Source organism: Penicillium coprophilum (assembly GCF_028826855.1).
Source record: "Penicillium coprophilum strain IBT 35676 chromosome Unknown utg000002l_segment0_segment1, whole genome shotgun sequence".
NCBI classification, from domain to species: Eukaryota; Fungi; Ascomycota; class Eurotiomycetes; order Eurotiales; family Aspergillaceae; genus Penicillium; species Penicillium coprophilum.
In genome coordinates, this window is record NW_026622722.1 from 4,151,334 (window position 1) to 4,176,189 (window position 24,856).

At 47.1% G+C, this 24,856-nt stretch overlaps 11 protein-coding genes across 11 annotated transcripts; 8 read left to right on the forward strand and 3 right to left on the reverse strand.

The window, feature by feature from the left end:
- Positions 1-1,646: 1,646 nt before the first annotated feature.
- Positions 1,647-3,434, forward strand: N7500_003609 (MFS transporter; the record flags this gene model as incomplete). Its single annotated transcript, XM_056674755.1, has 7 exons — positions 1,647-1,718; positions 1,773-1,793; positions 1,851-1,908; positions 1,961-2,020; positions 2,065-2,472; positions 2,546-2,808; positions 2,874-3,434. The coding sequence occupies 7 exons, from the start codon at positions 1,647-1,649 to the stop codon at positions 3,432-3,434; spliced, it is 1,443 nt and encodes a 480-aa protein (XP_056535280.1).
- Positions 3,435-3,602: 168 nt separating this feature from the next.
- N7500_003610 (aspartate/glutamate racemase family protein) lies at positions 3,603-4,334 on the reverse strand (the record flags this gene model as incomplete). The annotated part of the gene is made up of 1 exon (XM_056674756.1): positions 3,603-4,334. One exon carries the CDS (start codon positions 4,332-4,334, stop codon positions 3,603-3,605), a length of 732 nt encoding a protein of 243 aa, XP_056535281.1.
- A 755-nt stretch (positions 4,335-5,089) lies between these two features.
- Positions 5,090-6,236, forward strand: N7500_003611 (lolo protein; the record flags this gene model as incomplete). The annotated part of the gene is made up of 2 exons (XM_056674757.1): positions 5,090-5,275; positions 5,325-6,236. The coding sequence occupies 2 exons, from the start codon at positions 5,090-5,092 to the stop codon at positions 6,234-6,236; spliced, it is 1,098 nt and encodes a 365-aa protein (XP_056535282.1).
- Positions 6,237-7,977: 1,741 nt separating this feature from the next.
- On the forward strand, positions 7,978-9,390 carry N7500_003612 (uncharacterized protein; the record flags this gene model as incomplete). Its single annotated transcript, XM_056674758.1, has 1 exon — positions 7,978-9,390. The coding sequence occupies one exon, from the start codon at positions 7,978-7,980 to the stop codon at positions 9,388-9,390; it is 1,413 nt and encodes a 470-aa protein (XP_056535283.1).
- A 1,187-nt stretch (positions 9,391-10,577) lies between these two features.
- On the forward strand, positions 10,578-11,720 carry N7500_003613 (Oxoglutarate/iron-dependent dioxygenase; the record flags this gene model as incomplete). The annotated part of the gene is made up of 2 exons (XM_056674759.1): positions 10,578-10,766; positions 10,821-11,720. The coding sequence occupies 2 exons, from the start codon at positions 10,578-10,580 to the stop codon at positions 11,718-11,720; spliced, it is 1,089 nt and encodes a 362-aa protein (XP_056535284.1).
- Positions 11,721-12,376: 656 nt separating this feature from the next.
- Positions 12,377-13,091, forward strand: N7500_003614 (uncharacterized protein; the record flags this gene model as incomplete). The annotated part of the gene is made up of 2 exons (XM_056674760.1): positions 12,377-12,445; positions 12,504-13,091. The coding sequence occupies 2 exons, from the start codon at positions 12,377-12,379 to the stop codon at positions 13,089-13,091; spliced, it is 657 nt and encodes a 218-aa protein (XP_056535285.1).
- A 778-nt stretch (positions 13,092-13,869) lies between these two features.
- N7500_003615 (Con-6 family protein) lies at positions 13,870-14,257 on the reverse strand (the record flags this gene model as incomplete). Its single annotated transcript, XM_056674761.1, has 3 exons — positions 13,870-13,951; positions 14,003-14,152; positions 14,220-14,257. 3 exons carry the CDS (start codon positions 14,255-14,257, stop codon positions 13,870-13,872), a joined length of 270 nt encoding a protein of 89 aa, XP_056535286.1.
- A 1,644-nt stretch (positions 14,258-15,901) lies between these two features.
- N7500_003616 (SGNH/GDSL hydrolase family protein) lies at positions 15,902-16,920 on the forward strand (the record flags this gene model as incomplete). The annotated part of the gene is made up of 5 exons (XM_056674762.1): positions 15,902-16,028; positions 16,094-16,133; positions 16,184-16,262; positions 16,336-16,726; positions 16,787-16,920. 5 exons carry the CDS (start codon positions 15,902-15,904, stop codon positions 16,918-16,920), a joined length of 771 nt encoding a protein of 256 aa, XP_056535287.1.
- Positions 16,921-18,313: 1,393 nt separating this feature from the next.
- On the forward strand, positions 18,314-19,972 carry N7500_003617 (uncharacterized protein; the record flags this gene model as incomplete). Its single annotated transcript, XM_056674763.1, has 1 exon — positions 18,314-19,972. One exon carries the CDS (start codon positions 18,314-18,316, stop codon positions 19,970-19,972), a length of 1,659 nt encoding a protein of 552 aa, XP_056535288.1.
- Positions 19,973-20,558: 586 nt separating this feature from the next.
- Positions 20,559-21,794, forward strand: N7500_003618 (uncharacterized protein; the record flags this gene model as incomplete). Its single annotated transcript, XM_056674764.1, has 1 exon — positions 20,559-21,794. One exon carries the CDS (start codon positions 20,559-20,561, stop codon positions 21,792-21,794), a length of 1,236 nt encoding a protein of 411 aa, XP_056535289.1.
- Positions 21,795-21,851: 57 nt separating this feature from the next.
- N7500_003619 (bifunctional hydroxyethylthiazole kinase/thiamine-phosphate diphosphorylase) lies at positions 21,852-24,760 on the reverse strand (the record flags this gene model as incomplete). The annotated part of the gene is made up of 9 exons (XM_056674765.1): positions 21,852-22,368; positions 22,428-22,546; positions 22,900-23,142; positions 23,198-23,298; positions 23,349-23,725; positions 23,777-24,184; positions 24,250-24,385; positions 24,435-24,611; positions 24,661-24,760. The coding sequence occupies 9 exons, from the start codon at positions 24,758-24,760 to the stop codon at positions 21,852-21,854; spliced, it is 2,178 nt and encodes a 725-aa protein (XP_056535290.1).
- Positions 24,761-24,856: the final 96 nt, after the last annotated feature.

The following is a 24,856-nucleotide window of genomic DNA, read 5'->3' on the forward strand; positions in this document are numbered from 1 at the left end:
CCACATCTACATCTGTTGCTAACCAAAAACATCTTTTAGAGCATCTTTCAATCCAGTCTCCTTTACCGCTCTTTCGGATATGTGGGTTTCCAACGCCCTCAAAGAGTATGGTGGAATTCATAGATATGGAGTGGGTCTTTATCAGGCCACCGGAGTGATCTTTTTCGGCTTTCTGGTTCCTTTTGGACCGGCTTTTCCTCGGTCACACGGGGTGACTGGCCGTTGAAGTATTTCAAGATGTTCCCATATCCTTTCGGGCACATTACCAGAATATTGGTTGTGTTCATTAATGTCTTATGATTTGGAGACTCACATGACTATATACGTCTAATATATCTAGGTACGGCACATGAGAACGAGCGCTTCGTGACCTCAAAATTGACCGGCCTTACGAATGAAGTTCCGAAAATCCCATTCTATCGTATAGAATTTTCGTTCTACTACTTCATAAGGGTCTAAACTCTTTCTTAGTAGTCCAAATAATAGAAAAGAGAATATATTTACTAGCATTTCAGTAGATTTAGTAGATAAACTAGGCTTTAAATGAAACACTCTGTTTAGGTTGTTTTGATGGTGCCATTCGTAAGGTGCAGGTCTAAAACCGTGATATCGATTATTCCCTTTGACCTTAGCAAGCTCCCGTTTTACCACAGATAATTTTGAGACAAGTACGTGGTAAGCTAATGAGAAATGTCTTGATATTGTCTTTAGATGTATAACATTTTGGCGGTAAAGATTGGATTTCAAAGTGGCCAAATGTGGTCATTTTTATTTTGGACATTAGTATATATACACTCTTGCTGTCCTCTATATTTATAACATTTCCCGAGAAGCACGCATATCAATAGGATAATCCAACAACTTCAATATCCTATCCTACGTTCTCTTCGGCTTTAATATATACTAGCCACTTCCGCTAGACACACGCATATTTATACCCCGTGTAATTTCTCCGTACCAATTAAAATTGTCTGAGACAGCTGCAGATCATGCATGAACCATTGACAGAAGTAAACTTGATTTTCTCGCTCAAGACCAGCCAAAGACGTGATTATTCTGCTATTGGCTGTCCGATTTGTCTTGGCTTTGGGACTCCATTGTCTTTAGGGTGAAGATTCCAATACATAAATAGGGTATCTCCAAGTCATACAAGGCAAGTTGCAATCAAGGCAAAGCCAAGGACTCAATTACTTCTAGCTAACCATTCGAATTTGATTACTGAGCAATCCTCGAGACCACGTTCCTCACAGTGGAATTAATTTCAATGGCGATTCGGACACAGAAAGCCTCAGACAAAGCTCGTTCCAATAATTGAATCAGCAAGAGTAGCATAGCCCAGCATGGCTGGCGCCTCTGGTCTTCCATGCCTGGTTTAGGAGACAAAAAGCAAAAAACAAAAAGCAATAGAACAAAGGACAGCGGGCCAATCAATTAATGATAAACATCATTAATCAGAAGCGGCAGCTAAGTAACTATTGGCTCGACAAAAGTGTAGTACAGGAGCTGAGATGCAAGTAAGGGGGGTTCATGCGAGGTTTTATGAAGCCATCTCCGACCCCTAGAGAAATGCTGTTGATTTAACTTCAGTCTCTTGTCAATTTTCTTTAGTTTAGGAGTGCGAGAACTCCCTACGGTCGACCTGCAATATGGTATGGCTTCAAGAATTCCGGTCTTCGGAGTCATTCGTCGTGGCGACCGTGTCAACTGCCATTTTCACTGTGAGTGATCGGAGACCCTAGGCAGTTTATATCATCCATTAACAACGAATTTAGGATTTATTTATTTATGTCATGGTGAGATGCTCCATTGCATAGATACACGATGCAGGTGTATACTTACCTTGTCCTTAGATTGTTCCGATCATGCCCACGGCCTTAGTTGATCGCATTGGCGCCAGCGAGAAGGATGGTAGGCAATGTCCTACGTTATCTCGTGATTCACCTGCTAAGTACTTCTTCAGTTCAACTATGGGTTTCAATCCTTCTTGCCGTATACGGCGGCTCGATTCTTCTTGGATCTCGTAGGTCTTGCGCATCATATGAATCTATAAATGACATGGGACAGAGCTAAAAATAAACTTGCACACAATAGCATTCTTCGGATACTTTGCAGACCACTGCAAGCAACGGCAATTGCCTTTTGTGGTCGGGCTAGTTGCCCTTACTGCCTCGACTGGTCTATTTGCACTTGCTCGATCCTTCCCTGTTCTAATTGTTGCGCGGGCGCTACAGGGGCTATCTGCCGCGGCGGTTTGGATCGTCGGTCTTTCTATCATTGCGGATAATGTGCCCAGTGAGCGCGTGGGTGAAGCTATGGGTTATACTACCGTTGCGCTCTCATGGGGATCATTGCTGGGACCCGCTCTTGGGGGAATCATGTATGACAAGGTAGGCTTTCACGGGGCCTTCATAGTACCTGTATGTCTGCTTGTCGCGGATGTAATCATGCGGTTTGCAATGATTGAGACAAAGAGTGAGTCCACGCACTGTCGAGCCACTCCCGAAGTATCCTTTCGTTTGGCCGTACCTTGACTTACCGTCGACAGAATCCACACAAGTCGATGATTCTTCTTGCAACGAGACGCATAGCAGTTCTGCAAGTGAACCAGAAAGCGCCACTAAGATCTTTCCATATTTGAGCCCCGATGAGCAAACTCCTTTGTTGGGACCTTCAAAGTCAGAAGTCAACATTGGGCAAATTGAAAGAAAGGCCTCTGTCACTGTTTTCAGGCTACTCCGCTCCCCACGCTTGCCACTCGCATTGGCAACAATTGTAATGATTTCGATCGTCATTTCATCTTTGGATGCAGTAAGCAAACCATGACGTACTATGAATATCACAGGAGTCAGATGCTTACTTTTTGCTTCCCCCAGACACTTCCATTATTCGTTATTGAAAAGTTTAACTGGTCACCGAGCGGTGCTGGCTTGATATTCACTGTACCTGCCGTTGCTAGCTTCTCCACAATATATATTGCAGAGTACGCTAGCAAAATAGGGCCACGGATCCTCGGAGCGGCTGGATTCATACTCGTCGCCATCTCGTGGTTTTTGATGCAGCTTGTCCAACATAACACCACGAATGATATAGTTCTCTTGGCTGTAATTCTGGCGGTGCTTGGTGCCTCCATCTCTACAGTCCAGATGATTGCAATGACAGAAGTATCATATGCGGTCGAAGAACACGAGGCAGAATTTCCTGGGGCTTTTGGTGATAAGCCCCCTATAGCACAGGCGTATGCGCTCTTCAACATGGGGCTTGCGGGAGGCCAGTTGCTAGGCCCTGTTATCGCAGGAGCTATTCGGGTTCACGCTGGATGGAGCGGGCTAATGATCACTCTTGGGGCTTGTTGTGGGTTGATGTCGCTACCTCTCTTGCTGTTCCGACAGAGGACAATAGAGTCCACGGAAAACCAGACGGAAGAAAGCGCCTAGAAAGAGATTGGGTATATGGACTCTGTGGGATGTTTTTCGTGTCAGTGTGACCAAGAACGATGTTTTGATATTTTGTACCTATAGATTGTTTGGAAAAGCCAAGTTGATTGAGCAAGTTGTATATTTAAAATCATTTCGTTTCTTTTTGTTTCATTTTCCACGACACAATCACTGAAATTCCGGGTAGCCTTTGATCTCCTTTGGCTTGTGCTTTGGATAGCTTTCTCGGCTCTGCTTCAAGCCCATCTGCAGAAGAGGAATTGCAGAAAAGACAGTCACAGGGAGAGGATCAACAACAGGAACATCGAAGCCCGAAAGCTCAAGCCGCTTTCTAATTTCTTCAGCGCAACCTATAAACCCAGTACAACCCAGAATAACAGAATGGGCGTTCTGATCACGCACCAGACTCAGTGCTTGCTCAGCCAATCTATTGGTCATCTCACTGACTTGACCCTTAATTTCAAGCGATCGCATGTCAATGGCACGACACCCGACAAATCTGCCTTTGTGACCATAGGCATTGACAGCGTCTGTGATGATGGGAATAGACTCCTTCAAGATTGTTACCACACCGAATGTATCCGCTAGGCTGGCACATATGTTCATGGAAGTCTGTGCCACACCCAGAACCGGGATATCGACGACTTCCCGTAAGACGTCCAAACCAGGGTCACCGAAGCAATCAATGACTATGGCATCGGCTCCTTGTTGTATTTCTCGTTGAGCTGCGGCAATCATGCCGAAAATTGCAAATGCTTTGTCGGTTCGAGACTCAACGGAACATGGTCCAGTGTGCAGATTGACGACCGAGCAGGTGATTCCATTTTTGCAGAGTCCTTCTAATTCCTGGATGTCGAGGTCGATCGGAGTGGTTATTGGCTGGATGATTGAGATTTGCATCATGAAGACACAGATTGGAACTTTTGCGTTCCACTTAGAGAAGGGTATCGCAGATGAAATGCGGTACTTGGGAAAGCTGACTTCAAAACTCGATATCACCTAGAGTCCTGAACTACCTGTATTTCCAAGAAGAGGGATATACCCGGCAATCATGGCAGACAAGTCTCAGATATCACAGCATGCACAGCGGACAAATTTTAATCGCATACAGTAACAGTCGCACGTGAATTACCGTCATACAACAAAAACATACAAAATATGGCTCAGTTGCATACTACGAATCAATCCAGACTTTGCAAGGACCTGCATCTGCGCATGCTGTGGTGTAACGCAGTGAGATGCAGTTGATTTCTCAATTCAGCCTTCGGACACGTCAATTCCTGGAGATCTCGATGCCAAGTCGGTGGGATATTTCCCCATTTTATGGCTTAGTTCTGCAGATGTAAGTCTTCAATGCATTATATGTATGAAACCTGTCATTTGTATTGATCAGAATTTATGCATCTATGAAAATAAGTCACATAGCATGTTGACCAAAAACAGATTGTCGGTGTTTCCGTTTCTGGCTTTCTCGCGCTTTCATGACGTGGCATGGTCAAGTATGCCAGAGAGCTATCGTGGATCAAAAATTAGATGGACCACGTGTAGTTCGAGCCAGCGTCTCATGTATATAAGGAAGAATTGGTCAAAGTCAAGTTTAGACTATCATTTACTCCCACATTGATTCACTTTGCTCTCAAAGACGCTACTTCAACATGACCCGGACATACGTCGAGCCTGCCAATATCCCTGTTATTGACTTCAGGGCTCTTTCTTCTGAAAATGCTGAAGAGCGCAAAGAGGCCTTGAAACAGCTTGATGAAGCCTTCCAAACATACGGGTTTATCTATCTGTCCAACCATATCATTGGACAAAAAATGGTCGATGAGGCCTTGTCTTGGGTAGGTTGAATACCTCACCAATTGAATGATAACCGCTCACAGTCGGCAGTCCAAGCGTTTCTTCCACTTACCGACCGAGGTCAAGGAGCTTTGCAAGCACAACACAGTTGCAGCTGATCACCGCGGCTGGGCAGCTGTTGGAACTGGAATTGTCAGCCAGGATGTCTGGGACAAGTCTGAGATTGAGGAGATGCGCAAGACTGCACCGGTCGAGCAGAAGGAGATCCTCGAAATGGGTAATCCCCACTCAAAGGGTGGCCCAGGCGAGTCAATTGCCAACCGTCTTCTTCCGGAGGACAAGTTCCCTGGATTCCGGGCTTTCCTTGAGAAGTGGTGGGATATTTGTTTCGAACAGCAGCTCCTAGTTCTACGAGCACTTTGCGAAATTCTAGGATACTCAGACCTTGACTATCTCGGAAAGCAGCAGGATCCTAGCCGCAGCCGAAACCATATGAGCTGGCTGTATTATCTCTCTCAGCCTGTTTCCCCATTGAAGTCGGGCAAGAGCAACAGGTTGAACACACACACCGACTTTACACAGTTGACCCTACTGTTCCAAGATATGGTGGGAGGCCTTGAGATTCACGATGACCAGGCGGGGATTTTCAGACCCGTGCTTCCTAAGCCTGGTACTATGATCGTTCATGTCGGAGATATGCTGGAGAAGCAATCCAATGGCAAGTGGAAGAGTGCATTGCACCATGTCTCAGCTCCTATCCATCTTAAGTATGGGGATGAGACAACCGACGAAGACACTGTTGTTGAGCGTTTCTCTATGTCATTTTATGGAACTCCTCAGCACGAGGTGATGATTGAGCCGATTCCAGGATGTGAGACGAAAGGAAAGTGGCGAACTTTGGAGTGGGAGCCCAACATGACTGCCGGTGCTTGGATTGAAAAGAGAGTTGCACTTGAATACGGAGACGGACAACAAGCGCCTCCAGTTGTTGCTGCTGCATAGATGCAAATTGTAGCAGCCCTCTTTCGGGTTTATTGCAATCTTTCACTTGATCTCTTTATGATATTATCCTACAACTGAACATGAATGAGTACACGATTAGAGATCTTTAAATCTACCTAGCCTACCATCAAGTACATTGAATGTGACATGTTTCTATTAAGTAGTCTTACGCTCAACGTCAGTCGAATATCAAAAACTTCCATAGTCTTACTGTCAATGCTCTTCTAATACTTACCATGTTTTGCAACTCCGAAAACGTACACAAATGTCCAATGAAATGTATATTATTGACCTACCATGCCTGAGTGCGTAAGTGTTGACAGATCATATCATCTGCTCTCTTTTCTCTGCTTTCTCCTGCTTTCCCCAGTTTCTAACCTAGCAATTTAATATTGTATTGCATGCCATCCTTCTGTTTTGCCATAACAAGGCGCCGGTAGACTGCTACCCCAGACGGCGTGATTATTATGTGTGGGGTATCCATCCCCCCTTGCCTGGCCCTGAACGCGCAGGTCCGGCTTGCCGCGATCGGCATTCAATGCACACTGGGATGTGCTCGCTGTTTTACAAAATGGTGTCTTGCTTGATCTTCCTCGGAGGCGGTAAAAGCATTTTTGTGGCTAGCTGGACCTGAAACACCTCTCTGTGCATGGTGCATCTCGTCTTCCTGGTATTGTGCTACATCTAGATTGATCTAACGGTAAGCCATTCATAGCTATCACGTAAAATAATGTGCAAAGGGGAAAGTTTTATTGGGTGCGAGACTGTGCTTTTCTCGCGCAGCCGTGCAGGTAGTCAACTCAAATAATGGCGCCCTCTCAGCTAGCCTCGTCCGTTATGCACCCCACTGTGCCCAGTTAGTCTCCTTGAGCTTGACGCAGGTGAACTCGAGAGAAACAGCCCGATAGATCTATGTGATTATCCAGGCGCTTTCTATTTCGCATTCATGCAACGCTCCCTATTTTACAACTCAATTATAACCATTCTCAGATGTACATGTAGCTGACACGGGATCTTGGGATCGATTGATCTGATTCCGGCTTCAATTGGGAGCGAAGAGCTTACGAATACATGCCAAATGTCTCAGGCCCATTTGCGTACACGCACCTATGGATATGGAGTTGCGTAGCAAAGCTCGATCTTGTGTAATTTGCCTCCCGGTAATGCATGTATCCAGCTACGTAGAGCTCAGTGACTACACTGCAGACAATAGTTTCTCCAAGATGTCCCCTGCAAAAGCTGTTTCCGGAAATGTTCCTGAATTACGGTGTGGATGGGAAGAATTGTAACTTCGTAACGATCTTCTGGAAAGCCATTGGCTACATTCAATGACCAAACATGAAATGCTTGCAACACAGCACGTAATTTGCAAGTTCTAGTACGCATTTTGAGCTTGGTAATATGTATCAATTGAGCAACATAGTCTGACAGTATTTCACATTCGGGGTTGTGTCGTAGCAGCAGACCTTTCTGCGGTTTCATGAAGTCCATAGTCTTATGCATATGAAGCCTGGATGTATGCTAGCTAATAAATGTAATAAGACCTCCTGAGAAAATAGCTAGAAGCTTTGTCATTCCAATCTCAGGTACTCTATGCTCTAGTTTACATTCATTTCTCTGAATCATGCCTATGCCAACGAATGTCGCCAATCTTCTGATCGGAGAGCACTCTAAGCTTTCAATTCATTTCGAAAAAATTCCTTTCCACAATGATGGAACTCACAGTGGCTCCAGATTCTACATGATTTCTACGGATCATGCGCTGAAAGACCACGAAGAAAGAGAAGACGACGCCATATACCTGTCCAAAGCCAAACAGGGTGCCACCAAGCTGGCCCAGATGCTAAATGCCCCTCGAATCGCAAATGGAAAAGGGGATCCAGCCCAAGAGATCGAGAAATCTGTTGTGCGTCTTGGAAAAACCGCCATGGTTGTCGATGAGACATTCGATGCGCAACCTATCCACAGCCACATTTGGAATTCATTCATGTCCCTTGAATTTCGCTTCCCCAAAGCAAATTTTACCTCTCTGCAATATCTACAAACTTCTTGGAAGGGACTCGAGTCTGGCGATACTCTCTTCACCAATGAGGGAACACCAACCTTTGAGGAAGTATCCATTGTTTCGGGCGTTTGTCTATTCAATGCAAGGCTGTTAGCAATGAGTGCAACCAGCCCCAAAACTGGCGGCGTTGACATTGCTCTACTCAGGGACTCGATCCCTACATACAATGAATTGGATTATATTGCGCGCTCCTCAAGCGCCATCGCCGATGTCGCTGCTATGAACATCTCACGAGCTCGCGAGCAGGGGTCTGAGCGGCGAATTAATATAAAGCTTGACATTCCTAGCTGGCACTATTTCCATTCGGTCGCCACAAAGTTTGCGTTGAAGCAATGCTCGAACATCCAAGCCTTGGACTGGATGGACGCGGTTGACCAACGACACGATCAGATGGGGCAAGTCTTTGTGGAGAGCATCAAATATGAACTTGAGCAGCGGGGAATTGACAGCACCGGCTATGTCATTGATATCACATCAAGGACTAACCCAGCTGCTCTCTTGATTCGAACGGCACTTGAGCACGGAGAAAACCCTTCATTGGACGCTATTCTCGCCGCCTTGGACTCGGAAAGAGACGGGTGCTGGAAGCAATTCTACGAGATGATCCCCATCAAAGAACGTCCCACAAACCTTGACCAGCTGGGCTATCTCTACTACGTATATGAAGCAACCAAGCCGTCTCTCGTGGAACGCCAAGCTGAACCGACACGCCCGGTATCCAACCAAACCAAGAAAGTCAACTTGTCAAAAAAGGCATTGAAGAAGCGAAAACCTCGCCGCTTGATCATCAGCATTGATGACTCTGCGGAACGTCGTATTTACTCCCGAGCTCAAAGGATACTCAGCAAGATCCGACAGTGTAGCGACAAGCCGGAGACTTTCTTGGTAGAGTCATATGTTTGTAGGAGGTTTCTGATCAATGGAAATCAGGATAGAGCGCGACTAGGTCGGTTAGATCCTGTTCCTGACATTCCAGCTCACACTGATTCTCAGCATGAGACTGTTCTACCTCATAACGTTGTACGGGAGCTGTATGGCGATGATTGTGCTCTCAATCTCCAAAAGTGGCTTCGGGAAGTGGGCCTTTGAAAGGAATCAATCAACATATTTCGGGCTCAAAAACCCAATGCGATACCGTTAGTTTACAATGTGTAGCCTTAGGTGGAGGTGGATGGTATCCCTACTAATTATGTAGCACCTCGTCCGTCGACATACTCACGCTATATTCAAAACACGAGTATACCGCAAAAATGGGACGGGGAGAACCCCACTATCAAAATCAAATCATCTTCGGGCTGTGCACTGTGAGCTCACCCTAGAAGAGGATATGAACAATTCTTTCCCTTTTACTGATGTTTCTTGCAAACTTCTTCGAAGTGACATGAATGTCGTGATTTCGGGGACTATACGGAGTGAAAGTCTTGAGACGAGTCAAAATCTGAATTAATGACAATACTGAGGTCAAATTGTGATGTGATATTATGCGCGGCTGGGTAGCGGAAAAATCAACAATTGCTGTTAGGGCTAGCATTACGCACTGATGCATGTAGGCCATTTCGATTTCTAATCCAAGCGTAATGTTTCAAAGCAGAATCAACTTGTTTTGACTTGAAACCCCACCAATATTGAAACCGGATCACACGGACGCGACTCGATATCAAGTTGGGTGCATCTGCTTGGTGGACTGTGTGGCTTTGACCTGAATGTCCTGACAGCCCACGGTCTCCTAACGCATATGCACCAATTCTTCAAATGCATACAGTCAATTTGCGGCGGAACATTATAAGAATTACGTACTACTTATAAATCGATCATAATTACTCCATGTTCTTAGCGTTACTCTCTAGAGAAGGTTTGTGGTGTGCATTAGGGAGCCTTGTCTAGGCTGTGGCAGCGCACGGAGTACCTGAGGTGCAACATTCGAACCTGCATGAAATGTACAATATCTATCATCTGCATTCCATCACATATGCAGACATGTCCACGATGTATCAACCCAAGAACCCCGCAATAATTGATGCTACTCGGTCCACCGATCTCCTTCCCGTTGCGATACTTGCACTACACCGTCTTTCGACGTGTCCTCTGATTATGCACATTTTCAGCTCGGGGAGAATGGAAACGTCAGGCATGTGGAGTGACATAGCTTGATTCTGTTGGATATTGTTTTTCTCCTTATTTAACACCGTCATACTCGAAAATCGCTCATGCTTCATTCCAAAGCTATCTGAGACCATTTTCAACTTCACTATCATCCGCCACGATAAACCATCGAAATGGTCGGAATCAAAGTTGTGGAACCCGCACAAGTCCCTGTGATTGACTTCCAAACCCTTTCGGCTGGCACTCCACAGGAGCGCAAGGATGCTCTTCAGCAACTAGACGATGCATTCCAGTCGGTGGGACTCATATATCTTTCAAACCATAGCATTGGCCAGGACCTCGTGGAAGAGGCATTCTCATGGGTATTCTGCTCTCTCTTCTACCTTTCTACCCTTCCTTTTGCTGACCCATTGTAGTCCAAACGCTTCTTTGATCTACCGGATGATGTGAAAGCACTAGTTCAACATCCTCACGATATATCAAACCATCGTGGCTGGGCGGCTGCTGGTACGACCGTCTCAAGCCAAGGTGTTTGGGACCAAGATGAGATCGAGCGCATACGTGAAACCGGTCCAGCAGAGAAGAGAGAGGTTTTGGAAACGGGTGATCCATACCCAAGCAAGATACCAAATCCTCACTTCATACCGAATCGAGTGCTACCGGAAGAAATCTTACCCGGATTTGAAGCCTTCACCAAGAAGTGGTGGGATGCGTGTATAGAGCAAGAGCTTCAACTTCTCCAGTTCCTTTGTGAAATCCTTGGTATTCCGGACAAAGATTTCCTTGGGAAGCAGCAAAATCCGAACTTCAACCGCAGCGCGTTCGGCTGGAACCATTATCTATCTACACCGGCTCGAGCCCTAGCAGCTGGAGAGGCGACTCGCTTGAATGCCCATACAGACTATGGGCAATTTACTTTGTTGTTTCAAGATATGTCTGGTGGACTTGAGCTTGAGGATGAGGAGGCCGGAATCTTTAGGCCGGTGCTACCCAAGCCGGGCACAGTTATCGTTCAAGTCGCCGATATGCTGGAAAGACAGTCCAACGGGAGGTGGAAAAGTTCCTTGCATCAGGTCTCAACTCCTCACCACTTGAAGTATGGCAATGTGGGCGATGCTACGTTGATCGAGCGGTATTCAATTGGCTTCTTTATTCAACCCGACTTTGATCTTGTTATCAAGCCTCTTCCGGGTTGTGAGGCTAAAGGGAGATGGTCGTCATTGGAGTGGGAGGATGAGATTACGGCTGGAGACTGGCTGAACAGGAGAGTTGCTCTCGAATACCAACGCAAGGACTCATCTAAGTCTGCTGCGTAGTTGGGGAACGCCCTTCTGACTCACGGCTTTATTTGGAACACACTTTGTGAATGAACATGAAATTTATTTCGGTTTTCATCAAAGCTGGCTTGCGTTATCATACCTGATTGGACATTCTCTCCACGATCGGGTTTGTAAGACTGCCAGGCTATCTCCGATGTCCTGCAAAGGCTTCACACGTAGGAAATTTCAACCGTGGTATGAAGCCGGGTGGTTATCAAAGTAGAACCGTTAGAAGCAGGTGCATAATAGTTTTTGATGTCAAAATCGCTCGGGTCTAATCATCCAGGTTGAATCTCAGCATTTTGCTGTTTGATCTCAGGCCACCTGGCTTCCTAAGCAAAGCATGCGACCTTGAGCGACTCCGCGATCAAATATTGCACTTGAGTCCTTGAAGTTGATTCTCACCGGTCAGCGTCAAAGTGTCCATTGCAACGCCAAGCCAAGCCAATCAACCCAAAGGGTAAAGTAGATCGGCAAAAATTACCGCTTGCTGATAGCATAGCGCTAGCAGGCTACTAGATAGTGATCCGATCACGAAAGAATGTGCTTTAAGGGACCAAATTCCTTTCACCCGAGACCCCAGCTTATGTTCCCTGTGACATATCCCCCACCACCTATTCATCGAGTGTGCTTTGCTGGTGAACCTGCCCGAAATGATGACCGAAGTGAAAGTGATGGTTTTCGGAGGTGCTGGCGTCGGGAAAAGAGCGCTAACTGAGCGAGTTTGTCATCCCCCTATCCTAACGCACTCCGGCTCGTTTTGACTGGAACCGTTTCTAGTTTTGTCCAGATAATGAATATGACCCAACACTTGAAGACTCCCATAGGAAAGAAATAGATGTCGATGGCTGGCAATGTATCGTCGACATTCAAGGCATTATGGGAGAAGGTGAATACACCGCGCTTCGTGACCAGTATATCCGTGTCGGACAGGTCTTCATTCTTGCGTACAGCATTACTTCACGAACGTCGTTCTCTCGTATACGGGAGTTCCACAACAATATTCAAGAGGTCAAAGAATATACGAGAGTCAATGCGACTTCAGACCAGTCTCGCTCGGAGCGTCCATACAATGTGTCCATCATTTTGGCCGGTACCAAGAATGACCTGGAAGCCCAGCGCGAAGTCTCAGTCGAGGAAGGTCAAATGCTTGCGAAGTCACTTGGCTGCTGGTTTATCGAGACATCTGCAAAGAACAACACAAATGTAGATAAGCTCTTCTATGATTCTGTGAGATGGTTTCGACAGAAAAACCCTCCTATTGTTCCCCAAACACCAGCCCCTCCGCAATCAAAGAAAGGCCTGGGGAGATTGTTAGGATCAAGGCAGAGAAAAAAAGATGATGGGTCACGATGCGTGGTTATTTAACTGATTCGATTGCGCCTGCCTTTGACATGTCAAGTATCGTTACAAAGTCCAAGCATAAATTCTCTGATGTTGAGTCGCATAAACACAAAGTGTCATTACTCTATCATGCGGTAAGGGAAGCAACGCATATTAGGATAGAGGTGGGAGTGATTCCTGAGGACAGGGGTGATCATCTAGATAAGGACCACTAGGTTAGGATGGAGCTCTCTCTAGAGAAGACCTATCCTAGATATATGAGGTTACTCCTAGATAATAGATATGATGGAACCAGAGGATAGAAGGATGGAACAGAAGTGTAAAGGGTGCGCAGAGAGAGAGACTTATTAAAGGTGCAAGCTCCAGGGCTCTTTGAGCGAAATACTAAGCAAGCAAACATCGTACCCGGGCCCAATTTTTGTTTTAATCCCAAGCAGTAAGACGGCCTAGCATAAATCTTCGTAGAGAGAGAGAACTACCTGTCACCCAAGCAATGAAGTTACTCGTACTTCCTGAATAGGAAATTTCCGGGACTATCAGTGGATTCGATTTTATGGGTTGGTCGTGTTAGGCTTGGCTTGACCTCTACGATATCTGACTAGCAAGTTCCATGGCTCATTACCAGTTAATCTACGGACTAGCAGGTGAGATCATGATAGCATTGTGTATTGGAAACTGTTGGAACTATGAGGAAGACGAGTCATTACTAGCCTAGTTATATGGCCACGGGCGATATCAACAGTTGCCGCACGTATATACATTCACTATGTAAAAGTATACAGCAAGTAACCACACAGGTTTTCTACTCCTCTGGGGCCTCTGCCTCCATCTTCTTAGCAGCTCTTCGCTTCCCGCCCTCTGTCACCCTAGGATTATGCTGCGCGCTATATCGGCTAATTAGTAAACACTGTAAAGGATCTCAAGATCATACTTACGCTTTAAGGCCAGCTGAGACTCTTGTTGGGTCTTTGCCTTCACCTCCTGCCTGATAACTTTCCTCGTGAGGTTGACCACCGCCGAGCTCATTGAGCCTGGCGTGTGCATGCTGCTTTGCCTCTGGCGAGACGTTCCGGTTGCTCAGCGCGCTGTAAAATACATTATTAGCTTTTAAATGCGCCTGTGATGTTTCATGGTCTATATTGTAGTACTTACGCCTTGTAACCACGCATCTCGTTGGCTTCTCTCGGCATATTGATCAAGATGAGTGATCGTTTTATGTAAATGATTGTTCGACAAAATCTGTCTGCTTTTGACGGACAGCCTTTCTACTTAAATATCTTGAAATCATCAGCGAATTGTCATATATCATTTTCCCGTCACTACATCCTGCGGCAAGTTCGCTGTTATGATATAATTATGATGTCCCGTGATCGCAGCTCATGTAGAGAGGATGGACCTCCATCCTATTATATAGCCGTGGCGCTAAGGTGAAACCATGTTTGCACTTTCAAGTTGCCATCAATCCTTTGCTAAGAATAAATGTTGAATCAAGTGGCTATAACCAGACTAGGCCTTCACTTACAGCCCCGCCACGGGAAGGCGTTCTGTATATGATTTTCTGGGTATGCAAACTGGGGCGACGCAAAGCCAGTGAGCAAAAAATGATCACCGAACAGGAACTTATCGTCTTCATAAAGTGGCGGTACCCCGATCGGGGCGTTCACATCCATGGCCTAGTCTGGCATACTGATATATACCCATCAAGCTAGATCTGCGGGAAATTCCACAACAGGCCTTCCTATGGTCATATATGTAAAGGGAAAATTGCTGTTGGATTCAAATCTAAATATAACAAGATAGCTACACGCGTTTGACTGGAGGTGTGAGAGACCCCTGTCACTTTTACGCGCGGGGGAGAAAACTCGATCAGTCTCCGTCTCCCTAGTTGCTTCTATCTCTCTCATCCTTTGGTTGAAGCGAGAAGAGCTTCGATTTCTATACTCAACAGTGAAATTTTGAGTGAAAAAATTCCCCATCAAGGTCATTTCGAGCCGTGGCCCCGCTCTACCTCAAGAATACTAGGCGACTTGATTTTCATCTGGTACCCTCGACCACTCATGGCTCTCGATAACCTCTCAGTGGTTATACCAGAAAGATTGAAAGTCGGCATCTCAAAAGTTTGGGAAAGCGAAGTGTGTAAAATCGCCGAGCCTTTGTTTAAGCCCAAAAACTCGAGTTTTGCGAAGTTCTTCCCAACAGATAACTGTGATGTGATTACAAGAGCGAGTTTCTCGGAATTTTTCAAAGTGAGAAGCCTGTCATTCATATACGATAACTAGTTTAACACAAGGTGAATTTAGGCGAAATCTATGCTAGATGCCAAGCTGATAAAGAGCACCTCGTTTGGATATGTTATGTTTCCAGGTGTTTTGCAGTTCCAGTCAACCTTTACTTTCATAATTCCTTTGAGCCTGACTGGCAAAGTTGAACTCGACGGGGTGGTGATGGACACCGATCACCATTACTACTTCCAGAAACGTTCGGATGACCAGAAGAGCACACTTAAAGTGCATGAGGGATCTAAGATAGTGATGTTGCTCGTAACGAATTTGGTTATACTCATGTAGCCACGGAAATCTCTTTCACTTCTATATATTGTGGGGCTAAAATGCAGTCTTGAATGATTAGTGGATAAATTACTTGGAGATTAGGCAGATATGGATAAGCATTACAATTTGATATATGTTGTATACTCCGTCTCAATCTGTTCATTTTCACAGCTCCACCAATTTCCCTTTTGTCCGCGCACTTCCCCCACTTCCTTTTCTGTCGCTTATAAGCCCCCAATCCCCCATAACTTCAATTTTCGAACAATAATTTGATCCTGCTTCACCATGGCTGCCACGGAGACCCACGATGCATTCAAGCCGTATGATCAGTTGCTTCTCTTCGGAGACTCCATCACACAGATGGCCTGCAACCAAGAGCTAGGTTTCGCATTTCATGCCGCACTTCAAGAATGTGAGTCATTCTTGCGATATCTCTACAGATTTGCACGATAAATTAATTTTCAATAAAATAATCAGCCTACAGTCGCAGATTGGACGTTGTCAACCGCGGTCTCGCGTAAGATCTTTCAAGGCTATACTGGAATGGGCGATGCTAACCAGCAACAGTGGATATACAACTGCCCATGCTGTCAAGGTCTTTGATAAGTTCTTCCCTTCACCGCAGACCGCCAATGTGCGGTTCATGGTAAGCCATCCGAATTGGCAGGCCCATTTGAAATTTCAGGATTCCAAAAGACCAATTACCTAATGTCAGATAGACTATCTTCTTTGGTGCCAATGATGCATGCGTTCCCGCCCACGACCAGCATGTGCCCCTGGATCAATACAAAGAGAACCTGAAGACGATTATTCAGCACCCAGCGACACGCGCCCAAAACCCGCGACTGATTTTGATTAGTCCACCTCCCGTGAATGAATATCAAATGGAGAAATTTGACGCTGAAAAGGGATGTCCGTTCCCAAGCAGAACCGCCAGTAACACGAAGTCCTATGCAGCGGCTGCGTGCGAAGTTGGCACTGCGCTCAATATCCCGGTGGTAGATTTATGGTCTGCCTTCATGAAGACCACTGGCTGGAAGGAGGGAGAACCTCTGATTGGGAGTCGTGATGCGCCGGACAATGAGAAATTGTCGAGTCTTCTTACTGATGGTTAGTGAAATTGTGCCATATTTCCTCGCATTTTTTCCCTTGTACTTACTCGTCACACAGGTCTGCATCTCACTCCCTCTGGTAACCGCATTGTCTACGATGAACTTATGAAGGTGATTGAGGCCAACTGGCCCGATCAGACTCCCGAGGCTCTTCCAATGGTGTTCCCCTCTTGGGTCGAGGCACCGAAATGAGCTATCTAGATCATATATCGCTTCCTCAGGCCCCACATAAGAGAAATTGGGATTGAAATTGCTATTTATTTAGAACATATGAGCAATGATAATTTCTCAAACTTAAATGTGCAACTACAAGTACATCGCTTAGAAGGATCTATTCGAAGACAAAGCTCGTCAAGGTGACGAGCCTCTGTAGGCGCATAATGACTAGAGCGGGTTTCCCGACTGTCCTAACAGATGAGTGGGGATTTGATAGTATAGGCCATATGAGCATTTATATCGCAAACTTTTATGCCATGGCTCTTGGCGGTGCGTGTGACAGAAGTGTCTATGCACAGCAATCTCCTACCCTCTGCGCGGCTGATTCCCCACAAAAATTCCAATCGCATGACCAGTGAGGCATTTGGAGAGTTCAAGATCGTCAGATGATTTACCGGCGGTGTAACATCTGGACAGGGTTAGGGATAAATTGAATGAAGCACAAAGACAGGCCGTCAAGTTGTCCGACAGTATAGAATATTAGCAAAGGTCAAAAGTCTGCCATACATGGTAGTTGATCTACTGAATTGTTTGCATGGCCAATATTGGAATACCGCAAGATACTCAAACCCTAGGATACTGTAACCAGTGAACAAGAAACACACATAGGGTGGAGCACACAACCCCAGAATGACAGGCAGTCTAGGCCTCCAAAAAGATACGATCATCCATTCTCTCTCCGCCTTCTCTCTCCGCCTTCTGTCTCCGCGCTTTTCTCTCCGCCTTTTGATTCGTCACCGCCTACTGGATAGAGAGATATCGTCTGGTTACAATGCTTCGTTCAACTACGTTCATTCAGTTTCATTTGGTCCCATTACTAGGTACATTACCTAGACCATTTTCCGTTGAATTTCCCATCCTCACCAAGCCCCCATAACTGCAAACCTTCGTCTTGGGGTACTCTGCTCTCAATTTCGCGTCGGCCCGCTCGCACTTCGACAGCCAAATAAGCCGTAGTCCAACTTGTGTCTGGCGCACCACATATTTCGCGCTGTGAACTACTCCATCGCGTCTTTCTGTGAAGTTGAAATTCCTAGGAATCATTTCCAATCGAACAAGAATTCCTCCTTACGATACCAACCATTTTGCAACGCGTCTCCGTCACCTGTGCCAATACTATCGTCCATTGCCTCTACACTGCTGGATGTTCTGATCAGGCCCTCGATATTTGTCCCTCGAAGACAGGGCGGACGGCCGGTGGGCCGTCTCACAGATCGAAGGCGGCAGGAGATATTGGAGAAAAGTGCGTCGAATTTAAGTGACGCTTTTCGCGCCCCTGCTCTTAGGGCAGACTATTTCAACTACCCCGCGTCAAATCCTTTGCTTTCTTTTTTTTTCTTTACCTTTAATTTTGAATACTAGACTGGCTATGGATGCACAGTATCCCTTTGCCTCTCGTGACGACATTTGGCGCGTCTTTGACGAGTTGAAGGAGCTCCACATTGCGCAGTACGAGCAAGGCGAACGGCTCGCGCAACTGGAGCGTCGTCGGGACGACGATGCCAGACTAAGGAGTCCTTGGTGTTCTGCCTCGCCGTTTCCACATTCAGTTGGAGCAATCGCTCCAGGTAGTCCACTGCCCTCAGGGATAAGCTCGCCACTTACCAAGACCTCCCTCCCAGACCCCGCTTACCACTCGCCCCCGGATGCTTTCAAAGGATTTGATCAGGGTCATCATTCTGCAATGGTTACTTCTGCTGTTGGGTTTGATGGTGAGGACGAGCCCAGACGAGGCGCATCGCGAGCCAACAGTGTCCGATTTGACGAAAGTGCCATCCACGGGAACGCCCAGGCTAGCCGCCCCAGCAATGACCTTCCTCTGCGGACCGGCAGCAGCTTGAGTACGCACCCGCTTCTTGAGCGAACGTTTTCCCACCAATCTGATGGACGATTGAGCTCATCTGGTCACTCGCATCATTCCGCTCGGACCAATAGCCTGCGCCTGAACACCACCCGGCTGCTTGGTGCTACGCCTATCGACTCCCCTTTGATTCCCCCGCCTGGACTTTTCTTGCTGGGACCAGTCCCATCCATCATTCGGTGCTGGTTGTCTGATACTTTCACTAACGATTCTCTCCTGTACGCAGCCGTTTGCTCGGGCTCTTACGTCTCAACTCTGGGATTCTCCATGGTCCGCGATTTTGGCATGGAGAGCATGATCGTCCGCGAAGGCGAGGTGCCGTACATCAAGCTTCCGCTCTATCTTCCCGAAGCACTTATTCACCCATCCTCGTCCCGCCCCGGAACCCCCACTCACCAAGTTCCTACCGTGACCATCCGCTTCCTGATTCGGGAGACAGAAGTTGACAATAATTCCATTCAGATCATCATTGGAAGCGATGTGATGCGCGCCCACAACGCTGATATTTTGTTCTCACAAGATAAACTGATCATGGTGGACGATGACCACAACCGGGTATCTGTCCCCCTCGTGCGTCCTGAGAAGGACTCCGTGTTTAAATCTCTTTGCACCTCCCCTGGTACCGCCCATTATGGAGACTTATTGGGACCTCCTGCTAATGGACCTTCGTCCGTCGGTATCATTGGCCGGCCTGTTAATGTTCCACAAAAGCCGGCCTGTGCGCCTCCATCAGCTCGTCTGCCTGGTAACGAGAATAACGATCCTCACAAGTCCCATACACAGAACCAGCAAGCTCATACTCTCGTCTCGGCTGGAAATCGCGCAATTGCTGCCAATCCGCAGACCTCCGAGCCTACTAAAACCGAAGACACGCCTTGGGGCGGCCCATGGCGTCGCGATGCCAAGAAATCAACCAGCACAACCAAAAAGGCTGCTGATAAACGTGAGATGAAAGTCTTCCGAAAGTCTAGCAGCTATGCGAACTCCTCGACTTCGGCCTCGGCTCCTGGCAGTGTTACCAATGAGCAGGCCGACAAGTCGTCTCTGTCGACTACTTCTGCCCACCATCCAAGTACTCCTTCGGACAAGCATGGTACGCTGAATCCCGTGGGCAGTGCATCGGCATTTGGATGGCTCAACCCGGCCCCCCACAACGCCTCGTCCTAGATGAAACATACTAGGCTTGGCTTTTATGTTTGATTACACCCGAATCTGAAATGATCTCGGCTTTACGACATGATCTGGAAGGGTTGCAATCCTCTTGAAATCAGAGAAAAGTGAAAATGAGAGTAGGCGCTGGTTTCCAAAGCTGCCAACAGGGAAGGAAGACCACTTTTTTTCTTTTTAGCTTGTAGCATTGCCGGAATTGATAGCAAGGAAAATGACCTACCTAACAAAAAAATGAAAAAAACATGTTATGATTATCACAAAATTCTCATGAATGCCAAGATTAATTAGACATCCCAATTAGTCTATAAACGACCTCATGGTCCGTGGCCCGGTGCCTGGCAGTGGAGGGCCACTAGTAAATCTCAGTAATCAATTCATTAATGGAGTCCTGATTGTCGCTCTTTCTGAAGCTCTGCGGCGCTGAAGCCTGGCAAAATGAAAATTTCATGAAAACCGGTGACTTCCTAGCAAGATTGCTGTCTTTCAACCTCCTAACACTATCTTCTTCTTTAACCTTCATTTTAACCTCATATATTTATCCAGAACCAGAGCCATTACTCCTCGAGAGTAACATTGAAGAATAATGGCAACTCTGTTGGACCTTCCACCAGAAATAATTCTCATGATAGCCGAATACCTACAAATAGACTCGAAGCAGACACCATTGCTCTTCTATGAACATGGAGAGGCCTATGAGAGTTTGATGGCGCGCAATCCTCCATCGAGCATCAGAAACCTCCATTCTTTCCTCCTCGCCACCAAGAGTCTGAATAGTCCATTATTGCTGGAAATTTTCTATCGCGATATATTCGTCCCTGGCAGCAAAGGCCATGGCGCAAATTCTTCACTGCGAAGTCTAAACCGGAGTCTTGAGGAAAAGCCGAGTCTCCAGGAACACATCATTTCAGCAATCATTCCTTTTGAAGATGATACTGATATCCGTCATTTCTTTTCATTCACCAACATCCGAGAAATTACAATCAGAGAGATGTATAACTGCGATTGGAGTCTTTTCAAGTCCGCAGACGATTCCCATATTGGCACTTCACCCGTCGAATGTCTGAGGTTGATCAATTGCGAGGCGACCGAGGAGACTCTAACCGACATATTCAGTCGACCGGCAGCATTGAAAAAGCTACACTACGACGTTGAACAAGCCGGATGGGAGTGCGGGTGTGGAGAGTGTGGAATCCAACCCTGGTCATGTGCTGCTTTTGTGCGCGCACTGATATCGCAAAAAGCTTCGTTGGAAGAATTGACGATGACGCGAGGCCCGCTTGTGCATGGAGGATTGGGGAATGGTCCTCGCATCAATCTGAGTGAATTTCCGAATCTTCGGACGCTACGCATCTACCATGTCTTTCTCTGCGGGTGGGATGATCGGTGTGTCTGGGAAACATTACCTCCCAATCTGGAGGTTCTGGAGGTTTATTACGACGATTTAAAACTCCCTCATTACTTATTCTGGGCCCAGGAGCTACCAGACGACTCATATATCCTTGATGTGATCCGTCATAAAAAGTCGCATTTTCCAAATTTGAACACTATGAACCTTCACTCGTCTGAAGGAGTCCCTGAGCCGGAGGATGATCGGGAGTGGTCCGATGGGTGGTTGAGGGTGCCACCTTTGCTTGCGCACGAAGCGGACTCCGCTGGCGTGAAGCTGAATGTATGGCTGGGTAGTCGCGAGCGTCTGGTCTTTGATGAGGAAGTTAACCTCTATCAATCACTGAAATCCAGTCAGAGCAAATGTCCTATGCAACCAAGCAACAAAGTTGCAGCTCAACGTACCTATATATCAGATTGGATTCTTTCCTAGGATCTCTAGTGTAGATATTCAAGTACTACATGCTCTCCCTGATCAAATTCCACTGAATCAAATCTTTGAAAAAACCCCCAAAGCCCCCTTCGTACTCTCCTTGGTCTCCTTAATAAGCCCACTAACAGCCCGGAATGCTTCATGGGAAGCATCGCCAAGAATTTCAAAAAGCACACTCTCGCTACTCGTAATGACAGCTCCAGCATCCCTCAATCTAGCAAGCGCGATTCCCCTCTCCTCGGGGTTAATACTGCTGACAGCATCGACGGGGATGTAAACACGGTGACCACGCTCGAGGAGATCCAGCGTCGTCTGCATCACGCAGATGTGCGTTTCGATCCCGGCAATGATCACGTCTAGAGGCGCTGAACCTGGGGCTGGAAGCAACTTCTCGATCTCCGGGGTTATCATTGAGAAGAGGGTCTTGTCTACGTCAGCTCGGATGTGTGTGCCGTTGAGGTGTTGTTGGAGTTCTGGCACGGTGTTGCCGAGTTTGGCGCGGCTTTGGGTTGTTATGAACACGGGAGTTTGAAGGGTTGAGGCAGCGCGAAGTAACTTTTCTGTTGTTGAGACGCTGTTTTGGTTGGTCAGCCTTTTGGATGTGGTTGGGGTTGAGATGTGGGGGATACGTACAGCTTGGGGAACTCGTAGATTCCATCGCGGAATTTGTCTTGGATGTCGCAGATGCTGTGGTTAGGATGGATGTTAGTCTTGGTAGTAGGGCTATATTTGCCTTTTGGGGACTGAGTGTGCTGCGTACAAGAGTGCGGGATTGCCTTGTTTATTGTTAGTGCCCATGCATTGAGTTGAGAGTCGGGGGTTTCTTACGGATTCGAGAGACACGCGCGGGGGTAGCCATGATTTGAACAGTTCTAAAATGTTCAAATTACTATATCAGGATTGAGAGATTCGGATAGGATATAGTCGATGTGGAAGAAGATGAGAAGCAATCCCGGAGGAAAGTCGGAGAAGTCGGAGATGCGGGGAAGCCGAGGGACGATTATACATCGGGACTTTTGATGTTGATCTTTGTGTTGTATTCAATTATGGTCCAACTTTTGCTTTGATATATACACATCACTCATATAGATATCTATAGCTTTACCTCGTGCACCTTGGCCCGGCCAGCAAACCAGCTGTCATCACCATTTGCCGCTGCTGTGCGGATGACGTAAAGCTCGTCCACAAATGCCGGCACAAAGCTTCCTGGGCCGCGAACATGCTCTTTGGCCGCTGCGTTCTCCGCTGCGATCTCGTACATGAGAATTCCAGACAGCACTGCGAGGAGTCGGTCGGAGCGGTGGGCAGCCAAAAAGCAGCCGGAGATGGTGCCGATGGCACATCCAGTCTGGAAATCTAGGTTAGCTGTGTTCTAGAAAGAGATGTCTGAAGAAGCTGCCTACTCCGGTCACTTGGCCCAGATATGGGTGGCCGTTCTCGACGGCGATGACCCGCTCGCCATCGCTGAGGTAGTCTGTGGCTCCGGTTAAGAGCACAATGTTTCCTATATGAGATTAGAAAAATAAGTACAGCTAGAGACTGCCGGGTACTTACGCTCCCTGCGAGCCAGGTCCCGAGCCAAGGCGGCTTTTTGGTTGCCGTCAAGAGTACTCGGTCCACTGTCGACACCGCGCTGCTGAACAGCATTGCTACCCCAAACTTGGCGAATCTCACCTTCATTGCCCTTGATGAGATCAAAGTAACCACCAGCCATGAGTTGAGTTACTGCATTGCGGCGAATGTGTGTCGCAGCTGCACCGACTGGGTCGTAGATCACTGGGTTGCCCCGCTCATTGTATGCCTTGATAGCCTTCAGGTAGTTGGAAACACTGTCGCTAGTCAAAGTCCCCATGTTAATCAGAAGGGCACCATCAAACTTGCACAAGTCCGTGGCTTCATCGCCGTACGGAGACATGATGGGAGATGCGCCACTGTCGAAAAGTTAGCATGGAAAATGGCTGGGCTAGGTGCAATATACTGACATGGAAAGGGCAACGTTGGCCACGAAGTTCGACACAACGAAGTTGATCATGTTGTGTACGAGAGGATGCACTTCTACCATCTTACGGATGATCTGGGGCACCTCATTCACTAAGGCCTCGGCCTCGTTGGCACGAGGCGGGTTGGAAGCCAGCGCAAACCGAGAAGGATTCTTGATGAGCGCGGCGAATTGCTCGGCAGATGCTTTGGGGTCATCAGCTGCAACGATAGCACTGACAATGGCGACTCCATCCAGTGCTTTATGTGGTGACTGAGATTGATAGAGCACTCGCTGTACGTTAGAGTGGTTGATGCCGCCGATGGAAACAGTGCCAATGGCGGAATCTTTAATGGCATCTAGGATGACTTGAGTACCTGCTGTCCCGATGACTGACTTTGTGTTGGTTTTGCTATGAATAATTAGCGGCTACTGCTTGATAGCGGGATACTGGGGTATCCCTGGATGCGAACATACGTAGGCGTGGCAAACATGGTACCAATTCCGATATAGTCGGCGCCATCAGCGGTAGCCTTCTTTGCCTCCTCAACCGAGGATGTACTGATACCAATAATGGCATCCTTAGGAAGGAGCTTCTTTGCCTCCTCGAAGTCTACATTGGACGTTAGTATATGTATGTTTGTGAAATCGTAGCAACGAACTCATATCATCTTGACCAAGATGCACGCCCTCAGCACCAATGGCAAGAGCCACATCAACTCGGTCATTGATCAGAAGAGGTACATTATATTTCTTTGTTACCTGGTGTAGTTTCCGGGCAGTCTCCACCAGGACACCGGTGTCATTGGTTTTATCCCGGTATTGCACCACCGTCACGCCTGTAGCGGGGGTTAGTGGGATAATTGGGAAAATTGGGGTACCACGCACCTCCTTGCAGGGCGCTTTCTACCACTGTACACAGGTCTCGTCCCTTGAGAATAGCCGGGGTTGAATCCGTGACCAGATAGAGCGATAGATCTACGGGCATGATGTCTTGGCTCCGGACAAAGGCAGAGCAGGGAATTTCGGAGTAATAGATCCGAGGTCTTCGTGACAGAAGCGACTGAACCCGAAGTGAATAGTA